Source organism: Malurus melanocephalus, unplaced genomic scaffold, assembly GCF_030028575.1.
Source record: "Malurus melanocephalus ecotype Western Australia unplaced genomic scaffold, MMel_1.1 scaffold_10, whole genome shotgun sequence".
NCBI lineage: Eukaryota > Metazoa > Chordata > Aves > Passeriformes > Maluridae > Malurus > Malurus melanocephalus.
In genome coordinates, this window is record NW_026623242.1 from 5,163,129 (window position 1) to 5,189,142 (window position 26,014).

The following is a 26,014-nucleotide window of genomic DNA, read 5'->3' on the forward strand; positions in this document are numbered from 1 at the left end:
TACTTTAATGGTAAACTTGTTGGAAAACAGTCACAACTGGAAGACAAATTACAGAACATCGTTCATATTCATTAATCAGCTGCAAAGAAGTAAGAGGTAGTAGAATGAGTTACTGGCCAAGAACTGGGACATTTACCTCATGAAGCCACCTTYGTAAAACACCCTGATGTGTATTTAAAGCTTTATCATAGAAGGAGTAAATACTTGTTTCCAGAGGCTCTCTTAAAAATGCTCGATATATTTGTACTATTGAATGCACAGTATCTGTGCATTTTTACTTTGAATTATTTTTCATGTATCAAATTGAAATCCTTAATGACCTGTTCAACAACAAAAACCCAAAAAGTTTCCTGTTTAATGTGCCAGCAATTCCTTGCCTGAAGACGAAACTGCATTTCAAACATCTTTTCTGTTGTTAGCAAGTGCTCTTATAAAGTTAATTTTCAACAGTGAAGGGAGGAAAAACTTGTCTAATAAAATCAGTTCATATTTCTGTGCTGCAGTACAAAARGTCAATTAAAATAAAACACAGGTACTTGCCTAAACAAGGGAAAGTACTTCTTTATGAAACTCCATTTGGTATCAATCTGCTTTATTGCTGACTGSTTTTATCTGATTGTTTTAGATTTTGTTGTAACTTAACATTGCACAACTATTTCACCTTTCATGTTTTGCAGATGGCATGCAGCTCTGGCAACTGCAAGGGCATAGACAAATGAATGCATTTTTGAGCTTAACACATAATTAAGTGAGAAACATCAGTGCCATCCTAATTTCACATCTATTGGACAGAATGCTTGCATTGGAAGTCATGAAGTATTTGATGTTGCTGATGCCATTAAATTGGTATGGTGCGGTTGGATTCTTAATTTTCATGGTGCAGAACTATTCTAAGGTTTGTGGTTGTTACATTCAAGTAAGAGTTATCTTCAATGAAATGTCCTGGTTAGTGCCTACCAGATAAATCAGTAGCAGCTGTAAGTAATACAGAGATGCACAGATGGTAGCAACAAGCAATGACTGCACTGCACTACACCAGCACCGGCTTACCTCAGTATCTTGTACAATAATTTGCTCTTCATGTCCACAATACTGACYTCACTGAAAGCCTCAGTTCTCATTGCAGTGCCTCAGTACTACATGAACTTTATAAAATAATATTTTCTAGTTCTCCAGTTACCAAGCCATGCAGTTTGTTCCTCGAAGTAATCACAGTAATTGCAGAATGTCTGTGGGTATTCCTTAGTTAAAATGTTGACAGAAGGAGAAAATCCAGCCAAAGTAAATTTGTAACTGTATGCTTTACAGTTCTTGTAAAAAAAAATATTAAAAAAGCTAATAAACAACATTTATGATATATTTCTGATTTCTTAGTGGTAATTCTGAGACACTTATTGCTACTGAGAAATTAAAGGTTTATTTTGAACACTTAATATTTTAAGTTGATTTATTCATTCCCATGTTTAAAAAATAAGCTTTACACTAGAATTGGTTTCATCTGTGAGCAAACACATAATATTTCACTGATCTATAACATGATAAATTTAATGTCAAGTAGAGCTTATCTAGTAAAAGCAGCTCTTAAATTTCTTATCTCAGTGTTCAAAGATGCTTAGACTGGTCTCTGTGTAAATTACAGATGAAAATACTGTGCAGTTTACTTATGGAGAAACTGTTTCCAGACACAATGGTAGTTGTGAGATTCTTTTTTAGAAGATTTTGGATTGTGAAATTAAAACACTAAAAGTTACCAGAATAATTTACCAAGCATTTTCCTTGCAGCTTTTTTTTATGTCCTTTCTCACTTATTTCTCCACAAGTGTTAATTCTTGTTTCCTGTCCCTAGTTCTGCCTGTAACAAAGCCAAAAGCGAGGCTGGAAGATTTAAATTTTGCTGTTTATTTGGCARTAGATCTTTAGAAGGCTAGAACTAAACAGTCTCTTAGGAAATTATTTTTCTTTTTGTTCTGTGGCACAGTAAATTATGAAAAGTTACCTAGCAATGTAGTTTTTGTATTTTAATAATTGCAATTTAACCTTGTCTACATAGAATTCTGAAGGGTTTTGCACATTTCTTTTGGAATGATGTTCACATCTAAACTTTCTTTCCCTTTATTGCTTGGTCCTTTCCTGTCATACATACATACATACTTAAGTCATATCAAAATGTTCATGCATTTCAGGCAATATTTCAAGGAAAATTCCAAAGGAAACAAATCACTGGAAAAAATAAGCAGGATACATGGGTTAAACACCATGAACATATAAAAGTACCTCTGTCATCAGGACTGATAATCAAAGACCATGCACAATCCAGGAGCAATCATATTTTTGAAAGCTTGGACCCARAACTGAAAATGGGTAAAATCTATAATTCATAAATGATTAGGCTGTGTAGACCTGTTAAGAGAGACACAACACTGAAATCTCAAAAAATGTATGTGAAGCTGTTACGTAAAGGTCCCTGAAATGCTTAGTCCTTAACCCAATATTCAGGTAACACCACATTAAACATTAGGATCCTTTTCAAAAAAAGGTTTTGTTTGATGAACGCAACTGTTTCTTTCAGTTATAATTGAAGAGACAGAACTTGTGGGCCTTTGTAAATCAGTTTGTCAGTCTGAGGCCTATACCCTTCCTACTGCAGAGTTACTGAGATACTGAGTAAAGCTACTATGTCTGCATGCTTTCCAGAAGTGGAATGTATGATCATCCACATGTTCTAGGTATAGAACTAAACATTTTTACCTGAATTCAATACAGGTTGGTTAGTCATGTGCAGGAGGTATAGGAAGAATCTCCTAAGAAAAAATAGATATGCAAAGTGTAAGAAATTGTAAATCATCTTAATTATGGCAGGTAACACTCATTAGGCTAAATACATGCAGTGCCAAAGCATTCACACGTAAGTTCACAGGAGTAATCAGCCAGATCACTTCAAAATTATAGTAAAACTATCTGCAGTCCAGTCATAATACTAATGGCCTCCTCTGTTAACTGTGAAACTGTTTACAGCCTATTATTACAAAATAATTTTAAGATACTTTATCTTTTAATAAATACAAAATGGTTTCTTAAAGAATAATTCTTGTGGAAATTCAATACCACTGCTGTCCTTTCACATAATCTGTTTTCTGCCCTGAGGTGACACTGGCTAATAGCAGCAGCAATGCATGTCAGAATGTTACATTCTGACAGGTCTGGAAGGTCAAGAAATCTTGCAACTGCCTAATCCTGTGAACAGRATAAGGAAACTCAGCAGATCCACCCCTTTTATTCAGCTGAACCTAGTAAGACAAGGTGAGACCTTCTCTCCTCAATACTAGGAACAATACTCTGTGGAGAAGTTGATGATTTGAGGACAAAATTAAATGTAATTTTACAGGTTCCCAGGCATCATGGATATGTGTAATAGGCTGTAATCCACCCGTTTTCAGTCCTCTGACTGAGCAGAAGGGAAGAATTAAGAATGTGAGGTTTTGTTTTTATGGCCATTTTAAACTGAAAGCAGGTGAGAAGTGGGAAAGGGGAATGTAAACATGGGGAAATATTCAAAATTATGGGGCTGTAAAGCTTGCACATACCCAGCTCCCAGTTTATGGTGTTAAGCTTCACTTGAGATCTGTGCAAGGATAGGCAATACTTGTATTGTCCAGACAAATATAATGTGATATCCAAATCCCAAGACTTAATTGACAAGATCCACTGTTTAATGCTGGTAAAAGTCTAAAACTCTCTCTTGGGAAAACATAAAGGTTTGAGGGCAGGCTGGACTTCTACTTTAAGTAGTGTCACTAGATGGAGCCAGAAATGCAGGCAAGAATTTTATAACCTGGTCTATCCTGGACCCATCAAAATTTCCTACTGCCTAAAATCTCAGTTTATTTTCCAAACATTGAATTTCATCTGGACGCATATATAAGTGCAAGATGACTGTACTCTTAAATGAATGGTGCAGTTACAGTGTGATTATATTTTTTGTGCAAACTGCATTTAGTTATGGGATAATCATGGTTTTACATTAAGTCTGACCAGCAAAACTGAGCAGGGAATGAGACACATTAACAAATTTCACGATCTATTTGTAATAAATTTTCCCTGTAAACCTACCTAAAACTGGGTTATAAGACCTTAGCTCGTAAACCTTATGGTTCTTCATAGGCTCTTCAATATTTGTACAATTTGGTTTGGGTTTGGCAAAAAAAATCAACCAGCCTGTAGAAATCAACCAGTTGGGGAGACAATACAAATGCCAACATGTAGCATAATACTGCCCCAGGAAGTGATCAAACYTGGAATGTTAGACCAGGAGTGTTAATCCTGCAGCTGCTCTCCAGGAGTACAAGAAGTTCTCCAGTGATTTCAGGCTAGCAGGTAATAACAAATAGCTACAGAAGGAGAGAATCAACACATACTCAAGCTTGGGATTTCCAGATTTTATTTTTGTTACACACCAAACCAGGCCAGAATGTCTGTTCTGCAGCAAGGTGCTGTTCAGGAATCTGAAGCGCAGATTTCCAAATTCTGTTTATTCCTTGAGTTATTCTGAAATGGAAGCAATGTCCTGCAACATAACTGTAACTAAGCTGGTATGATTAAGCAATACTATTGGAAAATCAGTGAATGGCATATTTCTATTTTGTCAAAGCCACAGTTTTTATGATTGTTACAGGTTTTAAGAAAGCTGTTCTGCAGCATCTCTTCAGATAAGACCTACAATCACAGAGTAGTTTGGCAGGCAACCAAGATGGAGCACACAAAGAGATGTAAAGTTGCAGTGTTGCTCCTTGCTGATATTCATGCCTGTTTCATGCTTTACCCTTTAACTGCCAGCTATGATGTCTTATTAAGCAATTGCACTTCACTTCCTGTTTGACACTTTCAAGTGCTTCCGCACCAGAGGACAACCTCTGAAAAACTGCTCGCCAATATCATCTCCATTTACRAGATTTTTCATTTTAAAACTTAAAAACACCTCTGTAGAATGATGAAAAATACATTTTTCTTTGCTGCATTATTTTTACTAGATTTCTTCACCTGCTTTCATGCTTATCTGCAATATCCCTTGCCTGACATAGAAGATGCAAAGTTCATTGAAGATTGTGTGAGAGCTCACAACACATTTCGATCCRAAGTGAATCCACCAGCCAGCAATATGTTTCGCATGGTAAGGCRGTGTTTGTGATCTGCTTGAAACTATTATAGATTGGGCTGCTGATTTAGCCCATCTTATTCTTCATTTGCATTGGGTTATTCTTTCCATTTCAGTTAATGATCTCTGTAACATATATATTTGGTTCTTCATAAGAAATAAAAAAGACATTAATATTCACATTATTGTTCAGTTTTAATAATTTGAAGTCAATTTTTTTTTTTTTTTTTAGCACAAGATTTAGCTACTCTCAACTTCAGCCAGAGCAAAGCGTTGTATTGCAAAATATAGTGTTTGGTTCTCAGTATGTCTTCTTCCTCTTTCTAAAAGGGATAGTAATCTGTTTGTTTTGTTTTTCTTTTTTTTTTTTTTTTTTTTTTTTTTTTATCAGGTCAGGTTTAATACAAGGAAGCCCTTTGGTTTTAAAAAGTTCCTGAGTAAGCAATCTGCACAACAGGATGTGTTATGTTTCTCCTAATCTAGAACATGTGCTGAATAAAGGGCTTTGCCAGGACATCCATTTAGATACCTGATCTTCATTTGCTGTAGCAGGGTTTGAAGAGTAGGGATAGTAATATCTAGGCTGAATAGCAGCTTCCTGCAAATACAATGGATATCAGAACAGGCTATGGGTAGGTCACACGTTTTTCAGTGGAATACATAAGGAAAAATGTGTATACCTAGCTGAGGGAGGTAACCCCCATCAGTGCATATCACTTCTCCTAGCCCTCCAGCAGTGCTGCATAGATGGAAAGGAAGTTAAATGCATAACCACATGCAGAGTATGAATCATTTCTACAAATGGAAGTTCACAGTAAAGGGATGAGATTCAGAGTGCCAGTGACTTCAATTCCTTGTCATTTTAAAAACAATGTTTAATTTAAAAAGCTAGTGCACAAAAGCAAACTTACCCACTCAGAACAAAGCCAGCAATTCTGGAAAATCAGAAAACCAAATATATTTAAAGCTCTTGAATCAAAGTGTTGCATGGTTCTTACAAGCTCTTGATGGATTTCTTTCTGGTTTTTTTCAGCCTGGAGTCATACAAATTTTTATCATTCCTAGCATCTTGTGGTAAAAAGCTGCACAATCTAACCAGAGGTTGTATGAAGCTATTTCCTTGTGTTTGTTTGATTTGAGTCTGTTAATGCTTCATTTAATAGTGTTTGGTCTTTGTATTGGAAGAAGCAATTATTGTTTTTTATTTACCTACTTCACACAAGGTGACCAGATCTATCTCACTGAAGGCGCAGAACACTCCATTGCTATATGAAAGCCCCCTGAACTTGAGGATGATCATCCTACTCCATATTCTCTCTGCTCTGTCTAGTTCTAGGGTTCCTTTTTTTGAGGTGGGGTTTTGTGCTGCACACAGCATTTAACAGAACTTCTACAGAAGTGTGATTATACATGGTTTTATTCTCCATTCCTTTGCAAAGAATTTGCTTTTTAGTCTACTACTTTCAAGTGGAAATAGTCTACTACTTTCAAGTGGTAATACCCATCTCCAAACCTGTTATGAACACAAACTCAGTTTTTTGTCACATCCCTTAACTTGCATTTCCCTGTACTGAACTTTACCTGTCAGCATAAAATCTTTCTGTAAATCTCCCGCATTAGGCTGTCAAATTATCACTTGTACCTCTTTGGATGGGAGTGTTTTCTTCTCAGCCTAGCAGAGATGAGTGAGTCTTTCATTTGCTTTGTCCATCTGCTGAGGAAGGAGAAATGAAAAGAAGTAGAAGGAGGTAAGGAAGGGAGCAGCTGTGACTCTCCCCTCTGTCCTCACCAGCGGAACAGAATTCCTACCTGGTCTGGTAATAATTGCAAAGTGCAAATCTCCTAGGTACAAAGCCTCACAAGTTCCTGTACCTCTGGGAGTTTCACACTTACCCCCTCTCAGGTGCAGCAGCTTAAAGACTGCCCTCCAGCTCTAAGTATATTAACAGTCAGATACAACAGGATAGTGGATAGATACTGCGTGTCCTGCAATAGCTAAGGGAGAAAGAAGACAAAAATTTGCCATGGGAGTAGAAATGTCAAGTGAGAGAAAGAAACTGAATGCAGGGATGAGAAGTGGAAAAGGGGAAAAGAACTCTTACAAGTTCCTATTTAAAAATATTTGAATTCAGCTAAGTCACTGCAGTGAAGGTTATAGGGTTATAGTACATTTTCTTTCTTTTCTACAGTCCTGGGAYGCTGCTTTAGCTAAGACTGCCAAAGCATGGGCAAAGAAGTGCAAGTTTAAGCACAATATCTACCTTGAAGTGCCAGGGAAAATGCACCCTACATTCCGACATGTTGGAGAAAACATCTGGACTGGCACGGCCCACATCTTCTCTGTGGATGCCGCTCTCAAGGCCTGGTTTAATGAAGTCAGCAGCTATGATTTCAGCACCAATAAATGTAGTGGCATGTGTGGTCACTACACTCAGGTGAGTCTTAGATGCCCAGTGCTTTATAGTCTGATATACAGGCGGTCTAATTTCACTGAAAATCTGAGTACAGGCTTGGAAGAGATTGCTTTGGAACAGGAATTACAGCAGGGCTTTGCAACTCCCACTTCATTATCACATGAGATTGGAAATAGATATTACAACCCTCAGTAATGTCCAGGTGTCGTGGTTTGAACTGGGCCGAAAGCCAAAGCACCCAACGACGTTCCCTTCCCCCCCCCCCCACCAGAGAGGCAGAAGGGAAAGCAAAAGCCCAGTTACCACTAAAATGTATGGCTTTTAGATAAGATATCATAATTGAGAGAAAGATATGTATATGCTCCAGAAAATGGTCAGACAGGATGAATAACTTAAGTTGCAAAATKGATATATTACTAAAARCTACTAAGAATACTATCACAGTAGGGAGGGAAACAAAGACAGGGAAAAAATTTACAAGGAGAAGAAAATAAAAACAGACATTTTAAGACACCTGTTATTCTTTCTGGGAACCTGGCTCTCTCCCAGGTCGTCCCTCTCCACCCCTCCATGCCTTCCCGTGTGCAAAGAGGGACAGGGATGAAAGTTTAACATAGATCAAATTACTCATTACGGTTATCGTCCAGCACCATAGGAGAAGAGTCCTTACAGCTCCAAGCTGTGGAAGGTCTTTTCCTAAGAAACAGTCAGTGTATAACTGCTGATGGCATGGGATTCTTTTTCTTTACCTCATGGGAGAAAGGAGAACAGTTCTCCAAGGCCACGCTGTCAAATCTCCTGGCAGAACCCAGCTTCTTGCAAGCATCTGCTTGCTTCAGATGTGGGGCAGGGGAGGCACCTCTTCCCCCGCATAACACAATTTCTTCCACGTGTCAACTCACTTCGTATGTCATGGGGGGGCCAAGCCTCTTCCCCCTTTTTGGCTTATCAAARTCCTCAAATGCCAGGTTTTTCTCAGAGCAAGGTCGCTCTCTTTTCTATACAGGTCTCCCATTGAAGAAATAGTCCTTTCGAGAACAGCTTGTTTTCTCCATGTTCGAGCACCACAGCAATAGCACAACATCTGTCTTCTTCTTACTGTGATCTCCATTTTTTCCATTTTTTTCTTACATCTCCTCACCTTCCTCCTCTGTCCTCCCCCAATGCATGATACTAAAAATGAAATACTAACAACCTAAAAACTAAATGGCAGCCACACTCTATCTTGTTTTGAATTCTTCTTAAGTACAAGACCATACGTCATCACAGAGGTGTAACAAGCCTGTGCAATTGGCCCAGGCCTGACCAGCAGCCTGTCCATCAACCTCAGAGCCATAATGGATTGGCTCTAAAACACARGGGGCAGAGCTCCTTTTGCTGGAGAAGAAGGAGAAAGCTTCTAGAACTTTGTCAAAGGAGCCATCTTTGTGGTTTCTTGGTCCCATCCCCCCATCACCAAAAAACCAGACCGAGCAAAACCAGGACACCAAGTTCTACTTCCAGTAATGATGGAAAGGGATTATCCCCTGGCAATTTAACGTTTACAGGGAAGCCACATAATGAAAGCAGAAATGGCTACCTATCAGTGATTTGTCCCAGCTGCCCTTCAGGTTGTTTAAGTTGTTCCTGTGTCAGCTGATTTAAATTTCCCTGAGATACTTCCCTTCTCCTTCCTGCCTTAATGTTGTTGCTTTGGYAGTATTTGAACAGTACATTATGTATTTCCATGTCCTGCAGGTTGTTTGGGCAGAGAGTTACAAAGTTGGCTGYGCAGTTCACTTCTGCAATGAAGTTGAAAATTTTCCAGGACTGTTCAAAGCAGCACACTTTGTTTGTGACTATGGGCCACCGTAAGTTAATTATAACATTTGAGTTCTTTTTATTTTTTTAAATATCCTAACTAATCTGGTATCAGATGCCAATATGTTTTGTTGTAACAAATTGTAGAATAAGCTACATCCTCATGAAACTTGCCCAAGGCAAGCTTACCCTGGCCACTGGGAACAGAACCTACTGGACATAGCTGCAACTGTAGAAAATCCCATTCTAAAGCAGGAGAGCAGATCATAGCTGAGAGCACTCACTGTAAGACAAATGGTGGAAGAAAATCTGTTTTGACTTCATTCACTGCAGGAAAAGTGGAAAAGGTGCAATCTTCCCACTTCAGAGAGATTACATCTTTCCATAGCCCTACCCAAATTTCAAACAAGACATTGTAATTTAAGAAATAAAACAGTCCTTTAGTTTATCTGGTATCTTGCAATATGTTGACTTACTTTTTACACGTTTATTTTTTAAAATCCAGATGGGTAATAAGGGACTAGAGGCAGATTCTTGTATGCTTACAATAATACTGTGTTGCTTGAGRAGTCTCTTTAATTCCCAGTGATGAGAGTCAACTGCTCCCCATGCCAGTGACAGCTTTAATCTGGTGTAAAAGAATTTAAAACTATTTCAATGACCAGTTTTTTTTATAAAGGAATCCCTCCCCCTGATAATTTTTCAATGACAGCTAACAAAAACTGTTTCTGTTTTGCAGAGGGAATTACCCAAGAAAACCATATAAAGAAGGACAGCCATGCAGTAGATGCAGTAATGACAAGTGTGTAGACAAGCTCTGTGGTAAGACCAAAGCGACCAACTTAGAAAATTGCATAGAATAGAAGTGGTATAATTARCAGTGGAAATACAAGAAGTCAATCTGCACTAAGTGCATACGGGGTGGTAGAACATCACACAGCAACAGTACCAAACCCTGGAGCATTGTATTAGAAGGAGATAATTGGAATACTTTGCTGTTGAAAGCTCTCAGAAGTAGAAGCCAGAGTTTCTGATGCAGCGAAGTATCAGTTAGATTGCTTTCTCCCTTTTATCTGGTCAGGAAGTCAAATCCAAAATTTTAGCCCCAACAAATATTCACTGTCTGGTTCTTCTTTACCAGCAGAAACAGAGATTTATCTTCTGCTTTCTTGCTTGTTTAGCATGTCCTAATGCATTTTCCAGACAACTGTATTTCTGAACCAATAGATAGTAAGACTCTACTGAAAAGCAGTTATTTCTGAGTTCTGAAAAAGAGCAGTGAAAGCTTGTTTGTAACACTCTTCCTTAGTATGCTCAGTGTTATCAGAGTGCTGCTGGAAAATAATTAAATGAACAGTTGTAACAGAGCTCGAAAGTCTCGAGGGATGAGGGGATTTTAATCAAATCTGGAGGAGCAATTAATAAAGGACTGGTAACCCCTTTGGACCAGGCTTGGGGCAGCAGTGGGATGCCTGGCTGGTGCTGGGACCCAGTGTGGGACTGAGCTAGCACAACCTCCTCCCTAACCCTGCAAAGATGCAACAATGAAAGGAGTAAAAGCCTCTCTGGGGTGGATGTGTTCYCTGCAAATGTGTTGTCTGGCCTGGGAGAGAAGCAGGCAATGGCAAGGGGCTCAGCCTGGTCCTTGCTGCTCCCTCCCTCCTATATTGAACCAGAGTGAGTCGGTGCTGGGTCCGTCTGTTTGGTGTTAGGGTGTGGGCACAGCAGGGAAACACACAGCCTGTGACACCCTGTCACTCTAAATCTGTTCCAAACAGCAGTTTGCAGGGGTTGGACCTTTATGTCAACACACCTAGTCCCAAACTGGGCCATGTTTTAAATAAACAGAGATTAAAGGACATGCAGCAATGTCTTAAATCAAATAGAATTTTATACAGAGGTTTAATGGGGATGGTCTTTACGACCCAGGCTCTAGACAGCATCAGCTGTAGAAATTATTGAAAATTTGGTGCTCTTATTTCCTTCTGTAATATCCTGGCTGACTCAAAGTCTCAGACTGATGCATCACAGGAAAACTAGAAATATCTCAAAGACTAGGGGGAGGGAGAGCCTATCACCCGCTTTTACTGTTTTCTCCTATAGTGCAAATGAGGAATTTCAATAGGATGCACATAGGCAATCCTGCGAATGCATCAAAACTTTTAGTTAAGATGTACTTCTGTAATAAATTAGTTATAATTGTCTGTCTGCAATTGTCTGTAATAAGTTAGTTATAATTGTCTGTCTGCAATTACTGAAACTTGATATGTGTAACAATTTAAAATAAATTCCATATTTTGTTGTTATTTTTTATTCCCTCATCCCCATGACACAATTCTTCCTGATACAGCTGTTTTTTCTGCTTCTGCTCCAATTCAGTAAAAAATATGATCTCCACACCAGCTGGGAGCCTGCTCTTGCTGGCCAGCTTCCCCCTTTCAAGATGTTTTAGGCATTAACTGGCATCACCAGCAAAAGCTTACCTCTTTACATTAAGAACCACCACTGAATGATACTCACATTTCTTTCCTCTTCTGATCTCTTTGCAGAAAATACAGAACGTGAGAAGCTGATAAGTACGTATCAAATTGTTCTTAATGGTCTTTTATAATTTTGGCTAAGTCTGATGGGTCTTAACACCTGTTTCTTCCCTGACTTCCAGGTTATGCCAACTGGCATCCAGATTGGGATACACAGCCGCAGCCCCAGCCACCACGGCCCCATCCCCCCAGGCCTCCTGTGCCACCATCCATCCCACCTGCTGAGCATCCACATCCCTCTTGTGACCAATACTGCCTCAGTGTTTTAATTTTAAGGCCACTTCTTCTCGTACTGAGTGCTGGTGCTGTACTTCTAGTACAACAACGATTTCCACACACATTTTTTTATGAGTAATAGTCAATTAAGATATTGATAGTCATCCTGTATTACTGCTGTATTACTCTCATACAATTGTACTAATTTAAAAAAAAAAAAACACTTTTGGTCATCTCTCATTATCCCTGAGATGTTTATCCAGCATAGGAAAGGCTGCTTCTTCACTCAAGGCAAATATTGGCTGTAGTTGCAACATGCTTCTATGTCTGTACAAGCCTCTTAGCTCTAGGGGTAGATTACTAGAGGGACCACGGAGACTACGTATTACTCCATGTGCTTAACAATCCTCCTGGAAACCTGAGGCATYACAAAGACATGTATGAAGGGGCACATCCAAAAAAAGCAGTAATTGATCTTCATTAACCTTCAGTTATCCCAGGCACAATTTTCGCCAGAAAATGGAGATTTAACTGCAAATATTACTTTCTATAAACAGGAGTAAAGCTTGTCATTTGTTGTATTTAGCCTGTTACTCTACTGTCAGTTGCACTATTCAGTTCTGCTCTCAGTTAATCTTTGTTCTCCATAAATAGAAGAATACCAGGGAAAGATGACAGAGTAAGGATTAAGGTAGGGTGTCAATGGGGAAATCTTAATTTTAGGATGTGAGATGGTGAAAATATCTAAAATAAAGAGTAGATGAAAGCCATCCTGAGCTTTCAGGCAGCAGGAAACAGACAGAAGATGAAATGAGCCCAGGACAGATTCTGGTTTAGAAATTGAAGATTTCAGCCTCATTTAAAAAGACCAAACCACTGATGGATTCAGTTTCTTTTAAGAGACATTTACCCCTCAACCAGGCCCCTATTGTTCCAATATATGTTTATTAGTAAGGGGAATAAAGCAGTCTTTCAAGACAGGAGATTCTGGCTGATATTAGCAATGCATAACTGTGCTATCAATATTAAAGCTATTTTCCCTCCTTTATCTTTCTTCTAATATTTTAAGAACAGTGATTCCAATTCTGAGCCACACAGCAATATGTCATCCCACAAAAAATGAGCCCTAACCAAGGTTCTTGCTAACAGATCCCTTGAGGTGGGATAGAGCGAAATGACACTGAATGACTGGTATATAAATAAATAAGGTAGCTTTATTTTARAACAATTTGGTTGTAATGGAAATGAAGAAAATGTATCAGGAAAAGAAAGAGAAAAAAGCAACAGCCTTAACAGCATCTATTTTCATCACAAGAAAAAAATTTATCCAAAACTTTTCTGCAATGCATAGTGATTGCTATGAATAGGATTACAGGTGCCAAACAAATACTAACAAAGAAATCTAAAGGACAGGAGAGACGCTTGCCCACCACAAGTAAAGAAAGAAGAAAAAAAGGCTGTAACAGCTTGTGAACTTGTAGTTTAATTTCCTTATTCTCATAGCAGTGTTCTTGGAATATGACTCGTTTCCTGTGACTAACGCTGTATTAAATTACTATGGCTAAGATAAGCCATACCCACGAGTCTTCCAAGCAAAACGCTGCTGGTGGAGCTAAAACCACTTGGTACAGCTGGAGCATTCTGGTTTTAAAGCTGGAAGACTAGATGTTAAGAAGCATAACTGTAAAGAAGGGGCTAAAAACATTTGCAATGTATGCCTGAAGCAAGTGCTCGGTGGCGGAACTCGTCGCAGAAAACTTACTTGGTGCCCCAGCGCACAAACCACAGAAATGAACAGTCTTTCAGCGCTGGCCCTGCGGGGGCACGAGCGACACTGATACTTTTCCCTTCGACCTTCCATTGCGGTGTGTAACACAGCGAGGGAGTAACAGCAAAGCACAGGCAGCGGGATCCCTATCAGGACACTCCCTTTTGCGGATGCTGGCCCCGTACGACCCCAGAGCAGGCCCGGCCCCGCTCGCCCCGCGCCCCCGGCCCCGCGCCCAGCACTGCGCCGCCTGCTACTGAGGCGCCAGGCCACGCCCAGTCTGCCCCTCTGAGGAGGAACTCCATAAAGGTTGCTCAGGGAGGGAAATTGGCGATTTCAAGACTACGAGTTGGGCGCAGTGAGCGTTCAGCGGCATGCCACTATATCCACGGTGGGGACTTCCTGCTTGCACCATCTCTCTTCTACTCCCTTTCTCAATGACAAGCAGATTTGCTGTTTGTGTGCTGGCTTTGCTGCTCTGCTGTCATTGCTCTGATTCCTATGAACCATCGACATTGCCCGATCCTCGGGATCCACAGTTCATTGAGGAATGTGTGGAGACACATAACAGATTCCGGTCCGGAGTGGATCCACCAGCCAGCGACATGCGCTACATGGTAAGGGAATCTCCATGACTTATACAAATGTGTAGCATTGTGGTGGTGTTTATGATCCTCGAAGATTTCTTTTTTTTGATCGAAAGATTCGATTTTTTGATCGATTTTTTGATCGAATGGAAAAGATCAGGAAAAAACAAGTCAGCCTCCCGAATCATAAGCCTGACTGCTTTTTAAAGGAGAGAGGAAGGTTCCAATGTTCAGGTGGCTTTATACTGTGGGTATGTGTATAGTTTTGCCCTGACTTAAATTCTTCATTGGAAGCCCCAGATTTCAGCCCTCAGCCGAGCGTTGTCGTTGTGTTGTGTGAAGAGTCTCCTCGTTGGGAGGCACTCGGCTACTGGAGGTGTGGTTTTATGTCCCCGTCTAAGAGAACTTACATGCTCGAGTCGAGGGCAGAGCCTGTTGCCAAACAGCGCTGGAGAGTTTCTTTCTGAGCTTTCTTTGACTATTCTTTGCCAGGCTCTCACGGACAGAGCCAGCAGGGCAGCCGTTCCGAGGGGCTGGGCCTGCAGGGAAGGCCGAAAAGCAGCAAGTGCAGTAGGATGGTGGGGACATCGTGGCCCCCACAGCTCTGTCCCCGCCTGCTCTCTGGGCACATCAGCAGTATCTGCAGCTACTGTCTAAAACACAGCCTGGCTTTCGAGTAGAACAGCCATTGTCCTCATTCTGAGCTTGCTCTTTTTGCCCGGCTTTCTTATTACTGCACATGGTCACCACCAGAAGAGGACATAACCACAGCTGTAATTAGCAGCACCCCAGCTGAAGCGAGAAAAAAAAAAAGTTCATTTTCCATTTCTGGTTGTCAAACACTAAAAGATAAATGCCCCATTCAGGAGGGGTAACTGAGCAGTAATCAAACTTGAATTGCAAACATGACAGGAAACAAGTTAGTTTCTCTTCTAGATGAATCTTTTATTTCACCTCTCAGCTGCACCTCCTGACCTTCAGTACATGTTGCTTTGGACTCTTTTTTTTCTACATGTGTTTACTGGCCCTAAACGAACAAAATCTTGCTAGGATGTGTTAAAAGTGGAGTACTCACATTTTTAAATTGTGCCCAATTTCTCCTTTTGAAAAAGAACTGAAATCTGTAAAAAAAAAAGGTAGCATGAGAAAGAGACAAAAAATTGCATATAAAACAGAAACTAAATTATTTAACTTTCTTTCAAAACACTGCATAAACTCGTAGTCCTAAAATATGACCTCTCCCGGGAACTATATAATGTGGAGAAAGCAGTACAATACATGATAAATGTMTTACAAAAGTGAAAGCATTGGAATTGAAAACTATTTTGAGTAGCCTTTGGCACTTCAAAAAGGCAGAAAAGAAGATGGCACCTTTATTTCACAGGGAACTTTTTTTTTTGCTGGCAATAACTCTTCACCTAGATATGTAAAAATTAATCTTGATTCAGGGCATTCCCATCTTTTGGAAAAGTAGTTTTTAAAAGAAAGTATAAAATGGAAACTCCTTTAATGGCAAGTAACAAAGCTCAACGATAGATATTTGTGGTACATGTATTATAAAATTAGAATGTTGATCTAAATTTTTTTTACCTGACAATTGTGAGCCCTTTCTCATCCATCCAGAGCATTGCTTAGTTCTGTTCTAAGGCTCCTCAGAAGCAGCACAGTCTCACCAGTTTCATCAGGGCTTCACAACAGTCTCCTTTGAATTAGTGCTGCCTTCCATCACTTTTCACTTATTATACATTCAGTTTTTCCTTCTTAAATCAGTAAGCAACTTGTTATAAAGTGAAAACTGAGAAGTAGTTCATCGGGGGAAAAAAACCTGTACATATTGTTTCCTTAACAGCAGTGATATCTATATGCAAATCTCCTTGTCCRGTGCATTTTCTTCCCATGCCATTTAGTCCAATCTTTCTGTTCAAGTGCAGTATTATAAGCAAGTAAGGAGTGTAACTGCAGTTAAACTAAAGATCATTGTGAACATTTCTGTACACGGCCTTTAATCTGTCAGCCGGTGTAAGCATTCACACAAAATAGAAACTATATTTAAACTTACTAATGCAATTTTAAACTTGGTATTATGCATATTTTTATGGAACTTTAAACTTAATAATACTGTAGGATGAAGGAGAAGAAATGCATGAACTTGGAAGAAGCAGAGCATGAGARAAAAGAGAGTGTATCCCCCACTGTCATACATCTTTTGTCATTATCTTGTCATCTYGGGGCATTGTCAAGATGTAAACTGTAGCCTCTGTCTTAACTGGCAGAGTCAGCTTCCAGGACTGCAAGATAATTTCTGTACAGTGCCAKATTTTATCCATTGTCCATAAAAGTTACCTAAGGAAATACCAACTGCTCACTTGAAATAAGACCCCCTGCCCCAAATTCAATACTTTATATACTGAGTTCCTTTGTAAATTATTTATGTCCTAATTTTGTGGGTGTATTTCGTTTGCATGGAGAAGTTTTGGAAGTGGAGGGGGGGATACAGGGGTGACTTCTGTGAGAAGCTGCCAGAAGCTTCCCCCATGTCCCACAGAGTTTTTCCCCGCTGCTGGCCAAGGCCAGGTCCATCAGCTGCAGTGGTAGTGCCTCTGGGATAATACATTCAAGAAGGGGAAAGGTTGCGCACAAGCAACTACAGCCAGGGAAGAGAGAAGTGAGAGTATGTGAAAGGAACAGCTCTGCAGACACTGCGGTCAGGGCAGGAGGGTGGGCAAGAGATACTCCAGGCGCTGGATCAGATTCCCCAGCAGCCCATGGTGCAGCCTGTGGTGAGACAGGATGTGACCCTGCAGCCCCTGGAGGAGCACAGATCYGCCTRCAGCCCATGGAGCACCCCACACTGGAGCAGGTGAAGGCCTGAAAGGGGCTGTAATCCACTGGGAAGCCCAGGCTGGAGCGGGGTCCTGGCAGGACCTGTGACCTTGTGTGGAGARGAGCCCACACTGATCAGGTTTTCTGGCAGGACCTGTGATCCCATGGAGGACCTATGCTGGAGCAGTGTGTTCCTGAAGCACTGCATCCTGTGGAGGGACCATGCTGGAGCAGTTCATGAAGAACTATGCCCCATGAGAAGGACTCAAATYTGAGAAGTTTGTGAAGGGCTGTCTCCTGTGGAAGGGACCCCACAGTGGAACAGAAGAATGTGTGAAGTCCTCCCCCTGAGGAGGAGAGGGTAGTGTTTGAACAGAGCATAACCCCCAATTCGTATAACCCCCATATGCTTCTGTGGGGGAAGAGGGAGTGGAAAATAAGGACTGAAGTTARGTTCTGGAAGAAGGGAGAGGTGGGGGGTASGTGTTTCAAATTGTAATAAATACAGTTAATTTCCCCAAGCTGAATCTGTTTTGCTTATGACAGTAACTGGTGAATGATCTCTCCCTGTCCTTACCTCAATCCAGGAACGTTTGATTGTGTTTTCTCTTTCCTCGCCCAGCTGAGRAGGGCAGTGATAGAATGGCTTGGGGGGCACCTGGCCAATGGGAAAATACCTGACCCTCCACTAATGTTAGTCAAATGAAGAAATGGAAGACATAGGTTCCAAAGTACTTTCAAATCTCTGTAGATGCATTTTGGTGTGATCTTTTGATTTTTAATTACTAGTTGGTAGCATAAACAATACACATTGTCTCAGACTGAGCTATGGTACAAAAAAAGGTTACTTAGATAAAACATAGATACAAAATCTCATAACTTACTTTTGTTAGATTCTACCAAAAAATCTACAAAAAGGTACATTGTAAAGTATACCTTTTCCTTTATAATTTCTGATGCATTCAAAACAATTTCCCTAGTGATTCCATCATTTGCAGAAACAAATGAGATATTTTTATTAATTCAGAAGAGAACAAATTACTTTTAAAAAGAATTCAATACAAAATAGTTTAATGCTGGAAACTTCATTGACATAATAGAAAGTAAACTAGAACTACAAGCATACACTTACAGTTCTGTATCTACCAGAACGTACAACGATGTAATCATTCAATCAAGGTGTGTGCAGGAGAAAACCCAGCAAGGGCAGATACCACCTCCAGTGCAAACAAAAGGCATTTATATAACTCAATTGCTTAAATAACTACTTCTGTAAAATTGAATAGCAAGTGAATGAGTCATTCCACAAATACGAATTCAGCTCTAATGTTTCAAGCCACCAAACACAATGATGCTCAAAGGGTTGAGTTTAAATTGTCCCCAAAATCCCATTGTGCTTGGGAACTGCCCTGAATGCTGTGGCCTTAAGCAAACATGAGACTACAGAACACTTTTGCATTATTGGTATGGTAAGCATAACCCTCACTCTCCAGATTTTGTGTAAATTTAGTTTAATTTACACATATGTTCTGTCATRGCCCGCACTGCCTTGAAATGCACATTTTGCCACAAACACTGTATCTGACTGATGTACAACTCTTGGTGTCCAACAAACCAGTCAGCCAAGATCCTACACCACCCCAAAAATTTTGTCAAGCTTAATCAGCAATTTTAAGTTCAGATCAGGAATGAACCTACAAGCCTGCAGAGCCATGTTGCTCTGTAACCCACAACCAAAGGAAAAAATGAACCGAAAGCATCTACACTATTTAGACCCAACTTCTCCTGAAAGCTTCTCTGAATTACTGCATTGCTAATATGACAGAGTGATTTTTAATTGTCCTTATTTGCAGACTTGGGATCCAGATTTGGCAAAGACTGCAAAGGCTTGGGCAAAGAAATGTCTATTTAAACATAATATATACCTCCAACAGCGAGGGAAAACTCACCCCAGATTTGCTTTTGCTGGAGAAAACCTCTGGACTGGCTCAATTGCTGCCTTTACCGTGAAAGGAGCCATCACCTCTTGGTACAACGAGGTCCAATTCTACACTTACAACACCAATGAGTGCAGTAAAGTATGTGGCCACTATACACAGGTAGGCATTGCATTTCTCCATCTAAACCATGAACCAGCTTTACTATTTTTGTACAAAAGCTCAACATTTCTGTTGAAGATTCAATGAACTTTTCCAGGTTCTGTAATCTTGCTATATGTCTGTGTACACAGGATGTTCTTATGTTCCCACTGTGTTATTACTTTAAATTTGGCAGTTTGGGGTTTTTTTTCAGGAAGAGAACAGTGCAGCCATCGAGCAGTCAGGTTAGCCAAGCAATGGCCAAACAACAGGCATGGCAATGGCTGATGCTGCAATGCATGAGTGGAATGAGGCCCCAGCTCTGTCAGGCAGACTTCATGTGCCAAGGGCTTGAGAAGTACCATCATGAACAGAGATGTCTGCAGTTCTGCAAACATCATATGCACACTTTGTCCAACTGCTATTCCCAAAGAAAGTGGGCGAAGTGAGGAAAAGGAATGCCACTGCCGTGCAACTGTGCAATCACCCACAGCTATAGGAAAGCAGGACAGCTTGCAGCAGCAGCTCTTGGGTTAAATTTTGACCTGACACTATTTAATATTTTTTGCAGAGCTATCCATGTGCATTTAGGACTGGAGTAGATTAGGTGAAGCTGGTGGGCTTTCTGAACTTATGTGCAGAGAAAATACTTGGATGCAGAAGCTTTGAGGGGTGACTGTGTTGCTTTTTGAGCTTGCTCACAAGGACATTGCAAGAGTCAGCATATGGAAACTGCACTGAAACACACCTTACCTACCACAGTGCTGTTGACTATGTTGTTTGTAGAGGAGCAGCCCATGCAGTTTCATGGGGGTAGAATGAAAAAATAAGATCATTCTCACTTGGCATTAACGGTGATAGTGACTGTAGTTAGAAGATGTATGTCTGCCTTGGAGGTATCCATTGGTCTTTACTGTTGGGGAATTCCTCATTCCTCTTTTTCTTCCCAAATGTGGAGAAGAAATCTTTCCCTGGGCRCAATTACTGCAGTTACCACAAATCACATTCCCAGCATATTCCTCAGTCAGTGGCCTCCTGGCATGGGGAGGGGACTTTGATTCAGTCCTTCACAGTCCTCAAGGACGAAATTGTCTATGGCTGGTGCCAGGAGCAACCTCTGCTCTGCCACTGCAGCTRAAAGAGAGAGGATCAGCAAGTGAAGTAATGGCCTTGCCTCTAGATTATTTTAGTCACAGCCATGATGTTAAAAGGCAGGATGGCAGCCTGGACACAGTCCTCCTCCCTGCTCCACCCTTAATACCAGTGCCTTCTGGCAATTTGCCTATATGTCCCACGGGATCTAGTAAAGGGGCAGTCAGCCCGCATAGGAGCTGTAAGCAGATCAKGCAGCCTTTTCTGCATAAATTTGACCTCAGCTCCCACAGCAGGAAAGACAGAAAGCTAATGGATTAGCTTGAAACAAAGGAGATTAACTTGCACCTTTCTCCTTTACAAATGAGGAAAACAATCCATTACAGTCAGTTATTTCTTCTTTCARCATGGTTCTAACAAATATGTGGTGAACTGGGTAATATACCAGTCTTTTTTCAAGAATAAACTGTGATTTTGAGATCACTGCTGCTTTTCCCTGTGAAGCCTGCCCAAGGAGTCCTCCTTATCCCACCTGTAAGTCATAAAACAGAGGAGGGCAGGTCTTCTAACTCTTCAGGTGCTGAATCAAAGTCTCTGTCACCAGCATATCCATCTGTCTTTGCAGGTAGTTTGGGCTACAAGCTACAAGGTTGGCTGTGCTGTCCACTTCTGTCCCAAGGTGGCGTACACCTCCATACCCAATGCAGCGCACTTCATCTGCAACTATGGGCCACCGTAAGGTTTTCTGTTACAAATATTTTACAGGGTTTGGGTCCTACCCCTTCCTTCCCACCATTTATTAGAGTTAGTCTATTATTAGTCAGTCCATTTAGTTATGGTTTTTTGTGGGAGGAAATGGTCCCCAAAAGAGAGAAAGAGGTACACCTATGTCCAACCAGCTTTTATTTATTTGCTACATGGGGGCTGTTTATTGGAGCCAAAAAGCAGAGGGACTGGAAGAAAGGATTAAATACAAGGTGTTGACATGAAAATACTGAAGTGATCATCTGAAAGTTAATGCCTTGCTCTTGAGTGCCAAGATGGCCACAGATGGTTGCCAAGGTGCAAGCCCAAAGTCTGAAGATACTCCCACACGTGCCTGCAGAATTAAGCCCCTAAGTCAATGGCTTGGATAAATATTGAAGTGTGCAATGCTGGCAGCCTGCAGTGKKAATAGCTGAGGGCTGCTTATGAGGCTGGCGCTGCTCAAGGCAAAATTTGATCCACRGGTCCTTCATATGCAATAGGCAGTAAGATATCCAGCTAGGATGGATGTATTTTTCTATTCTCCAGCTAATTAATGCCACCACGGTATAAATGCAGCTTTAAAAGCTTTACGTGCATACCATGTTAGGCCCAGGTCAGGCCAGCCCTTGAACTCAAGCAAGTTTGGCATTCCTTTTGCCCACGCCTCATCTTTGCAAGAATAAGTACCCCTGACAGGATACCTTGAAACAACACAGCTGCTGCTCTTCCTGGAAGCCTGACTCCCAAATGTGTTGTGCAGAGGGCCAAAATCACAGTGGATTTCTTGCCTTGTGTTGGCATGGGAAAGAGGAGCGGTGCCCTCACCAGCAACCAGCAAAGCAGGCAGGATGCTTTCTGGAGAGGCAAGGGGCTCTAGAGAGGGGCTTTAAAGCTCGGTGAAGACACTGGAGATGGGCTGTTGCATGTTAACAAGTAATGTCACATCCAGCTGTTGATTCTGAGAAGCAGCAGCTTCATTGTTTTATTTCAGCTCTGCCAAGGAGCCAGGCAAGATGCATACACAATTTCCTAAAGTGAATGTACTCATCTTAGAGCAAGCAGTGAAAGCCTCACCTTGTTGAGAATAATGAAGTTTCATCTCATTCTCTTCATTTTGTATGCTGAGATTGCATACAAAATCCCTCTCTCAGTGTTGATGAGAAGTTTAAGGCATGCTGTAAGTCCTGCTTAGGCCACGCTTTGAGCAAAGTGAAGCACTGAACTGTGTTTGGTGTAATGTCAGCCTGGGCAGAGGTACTTGGTCCCACTYATACCACTGGCAGAGGAAGGAAGCAGGAGAGAGACCCACATCACACCTAAAATACTAACCAATAAATGGATGAAATCACCACCTATGAGAGGTTTTCCAACACCAGAGCATTCCTCTTCAAGACTGAATACACACATAGATACACAGTAACTGAACCTCCTATTGTTTCCATGGCTAGAGACAGCTATGAGAGTCCAGAGTCTCCACACACACGAATTACCCAGTTTTGAGGCTGCTTTAATTCCCAGGCTTGTAGTACTGCTGTCTCCAGTTTTCTAAACCTCTTCTACTTCACTGTGTGTCTTGGGCTGTTGAAAAAAACATCACTCTTACCAACACAAGTGAAGCAAAACTCAAGTTAAAACCTAATTAGCAGTAGGTATTAATGTTCTGCCAAGGGCTGTTTGAGAGCAGTATTTTCCTTTGCAGTGGGAATTACCCAGTGCGCCCMTACAAGACAGGAACCGAGTGCAGCGAGTGTGGCGGCGAGCAGTGTACCAACAAGCTGTGTCGTAAGTAGAAGACAATCAGACATCCTCCCCAGGCTGGGGATATAGAAAGGAAAGGAGTACACAGAAGATACTGACAGGAGGCAAGCACAGCACTGTCCTGTTCCTAAATATAGGCTGAAAAACTGCAGCCAGAAGCCAAGTGGATAGTGATGCACAAAGAGAGGAGAGGAGGGTGGAAAGGCCTATTTTCTACCCTRGGGAGTGATGGGGTGGGATTTGCTCTTCAGGTGCTGGAGGGTATGATGCAGCAGATAACTGCAGCTGCAGGTTAAGATGTTAATACTCCTGCCAGAAGTTACTACTTGCAGAAACAGAAAACAGAGAATTGGATACCTRTCCCATCCTGGGGGCTCCAGATTCTATTACCTGATGTGTGAGCTGTGGCTTGAGCTGCTGCAGGTCCAAGCAAGCTTTGCCCCTGCCATGCCACTGTGGGTGGGGAGAGCAGCCATGGCACTGCCAAAGCTGCACGCTCCAATGAACATCAGCCAGGCCATCTGCCTTCGCCTAAGCCCTGGGTGAGAACAAGGCTGATGTACAAGAACCTTCATGAGGATGCAGTGATCAGCCTAAGTGGCAGCCTTCCAGATATGCCTRGCCTTGGCATTGTAATGGCTACATGGAGTCAGAAGGGAAGGAAACTGGAAATTTCCATAAAAACAAGGCACTGTGCTGTGGACACTGACCTGAGGGAAACTGAGGTTATGGAAACACTTTTCCCCAGTACTAGACTGTTGGTGAGCTAAAGGAATGGGAAGATGGCATTAAAACATAGGTACTGCAGGAATGTGGGGGAGTTCTGGATTCAAAGGGCTGTTTAATGTGAGGCTGGCTGAGAATCTCAAAACACAAAGCATAGGGCAAAAGCCAAAGTCAACTTGGGAAGCACACCTGGGTGGGTGAGTTTTCTCTACACCACCTACTGATGAGAGGACCAGTCAAAAAAGTGTAATCAAGCACTCCACAGCAGAATCCTGTGAGTCACAGCASGGCTCTTCCAGAGTCAGGAGGTCCTTGCCTCTTACTGAGAACACCTTAGTTATATTCATAAGCCCATTATGATGCTCTCATTTCATTCCCTTTTGGTTAGAGTCAAATTGTCTCTAACTTGTAAGTTTGCTTATGTTTACTTCTTTTCTCTCTTCAGGAAATCTCCAGCGTGATAAAATCGTTGGTAAGTACCTGCAGAATTACTGCTTCCTTTTGTTGCCCTTGGTTGCAGTTACACTTGAAAACAAGTGAATTGTTTTGTTTACAGAGGATTTCAAATGGTATCCAGAGTGGGACAAACCTGCATGTGATGAATTCTGCGTCACCATTATTTCCGTAAGGTTAATACTCCTTTTACTGACTTTTCTGGCCACTTGGCTCCTACCAAAATAYTGGTCTATAGTACCTGCCAGTGGGTGACACACATGTAGAAGACTACAAGAGCACTTGGCTCAACTCATCTCTTCCATTCACCTAAGTTACTGGTGGCACAAACATTGGTAGATATATTGTTTGCATCTATAGATGGTTTAGAAGTACAGAAATAACATCTTCATTGCAGGTCATAGTTACAAGTGCTGATACACAGTTTCTCATTATTTAAAACCAGTTAAAAAGTTAGAAGTTAAAATGGCTCTTTATGTTAAAATTGCTTTAAAAGTTAAAAGGTTGAAGTATTATTAAAGTGGAGCAGTGTGTGTGTGTGATCCGGTGGGCACAGGAGYACACTGTTGAGGCAGCACACTAAGGTGCAGGCAGCTGCCCAACATGCTTTCTTTAGGAAGGGCTGGAGAATGTCCAGCCTCAAATCCAGGCCCCAGCCTGCTGCCAAGGCACAGGCAGAGCATGCACATCTCTCACTCCTATTGCACTCTTATCTTGGGCGCTCCTACAGCAAGCAGAGGGGACTGTATAATTTACATTTTTTTAAGGAATTTTTGGATCCCTGTGAGCTCTGGCATTTGCATCCTGTGGCAGGCAGTGCATTTCCCAGTCTCACAGAGCACTTGTGTAATTGGTACCTCTTTTTGCTTAGCATTTGTTTTTAAACTCATGGCATTTGTGCCTAAAGTTTCACCTGTGTTTAACAGTTATGTATCATTGCAATCTTTCCTGTTGTGGTTTTTTTTTCTGAGCATAGGGGTTTTACTGCTGTTTCAAACAATAAATTGTTATTTCCTGCTTCCCGTGTATGGCAATCGTGAATGTGCAACATGAGCTAAAGTTTAACTGCTGGTGCACAAAATAAATACACATTCAGCTCCAGCTTTCATGACRACAGAAACATTGCTGGGAAAGACAGAACTCCAAGTAAAATCACACTGTGCCCATAGTTACAACTTTGGTTCAACAGCTGCCAAAGAACAAGTCTCCTGAAACAGACACATTTCAGGCAGAAAGCTGCAGGGAMATCTGCTTTGTTCAGCTGGACATGTCTTCTACCAAGCAGTCACTCAGCTCAAGCAGAGTCTGGAAGCAGTAGAGCTGCACAAACTCATAGCTGGAACACAGCAATCCCTATCTATACCATTAGAAGCTTCTGCACCGTGTCCCTCTGCACACACTGCTGTAAAGGCAGTCAGGAAGTTCCCCTCACCTTCAGTACTACACCCTCAGAAATGCACTCAGTATTGCATTTCTGCACTACTGTCACCACAATRCCTGTCAGTGTTTCTGCATACTCAATAGTAACCCCAACTCCTGATCTTACTACTGGCATGGATTTTTACTGAAAACACTGGAACTGGGACCCACATTCTCACTTTTCCAGATAGTTATCTGCTAGTATTGGTTGTACTAGAATCATTTCAGTATCACAGCATTCCCCACATAAATAATTTTTCAAAATGCAAATATGGCTGGGGACAAAATTACAAATTTYCTGCTTGATATACCTTTATATGTATATATTTTTAATTTATATATACACATCTTACTAGAGGGCAAGCACTGTAGCTATGTCCCAATGCTCATGTACTGGTTCTCTAACCATGTATATTCTCAATTCTCATTTATATGCATTAA

At 41.2% G+C, this 26,014-nt stretch overlaps 2 protein-coding genes across 2 annotated transcripts; both read left to right on the forward strand.

Annotated features, from left to right (window-relative positions):
* Positions 1–4,890: 4,890 nt before the first annotated feature.
* On the forward strand, positions 4,891–13,130 carry LOC130579778 (glioma pathogenesis-related protein 1-like). The gene is made up of 6 exons (XM_057376839.1): positions 4,891–5,167; positions 7,342–7,587; positions 9,304–9,416; positions 10,106–10,188; positions 11,916–11,942; positions 12,029–13,130. The coding sequence occupies exons 1-6, from the start codon at positions 4,985–4,987 to the stop codon at positions 12,259–12,261; spliced, it is 885 nt and encodes a 294-aa protein (XP_057232822.1). The 5' UTR covers positions 4,891–4,984; the 3' UTR covers positions 12,262–13,130.
* Positions 13,131–14,158: 1,028 nt separating this feature from the next.
* On the forward strand, positions 14,159–25,262 carry LOC130580487 (glioma pathogenesis-related protein 1-like). Its single transcript, XM_057378033.1, has 6 exons — positions 14,159–14,507; positions 19,154–19,399; positions 21,096–21,205; positions 22,917–22,999; positions 24,147–24,173; positions 24,258–25,262. The coding sequence occupies exons 1-6, from the start codon at positions 14,265–14,267 to the stop codon at positions 24,407–24,409; spliced, it is 861 nt and encodes a 286-aa protein (XP_057234016.1). The 5' UTR covers positions 14,159–14,264; the 3' UTR covers positions 24,410–25,262.
* The last annotated feature ends 752 nt before the right edge of the window (positions 25,263–26,014 follow it).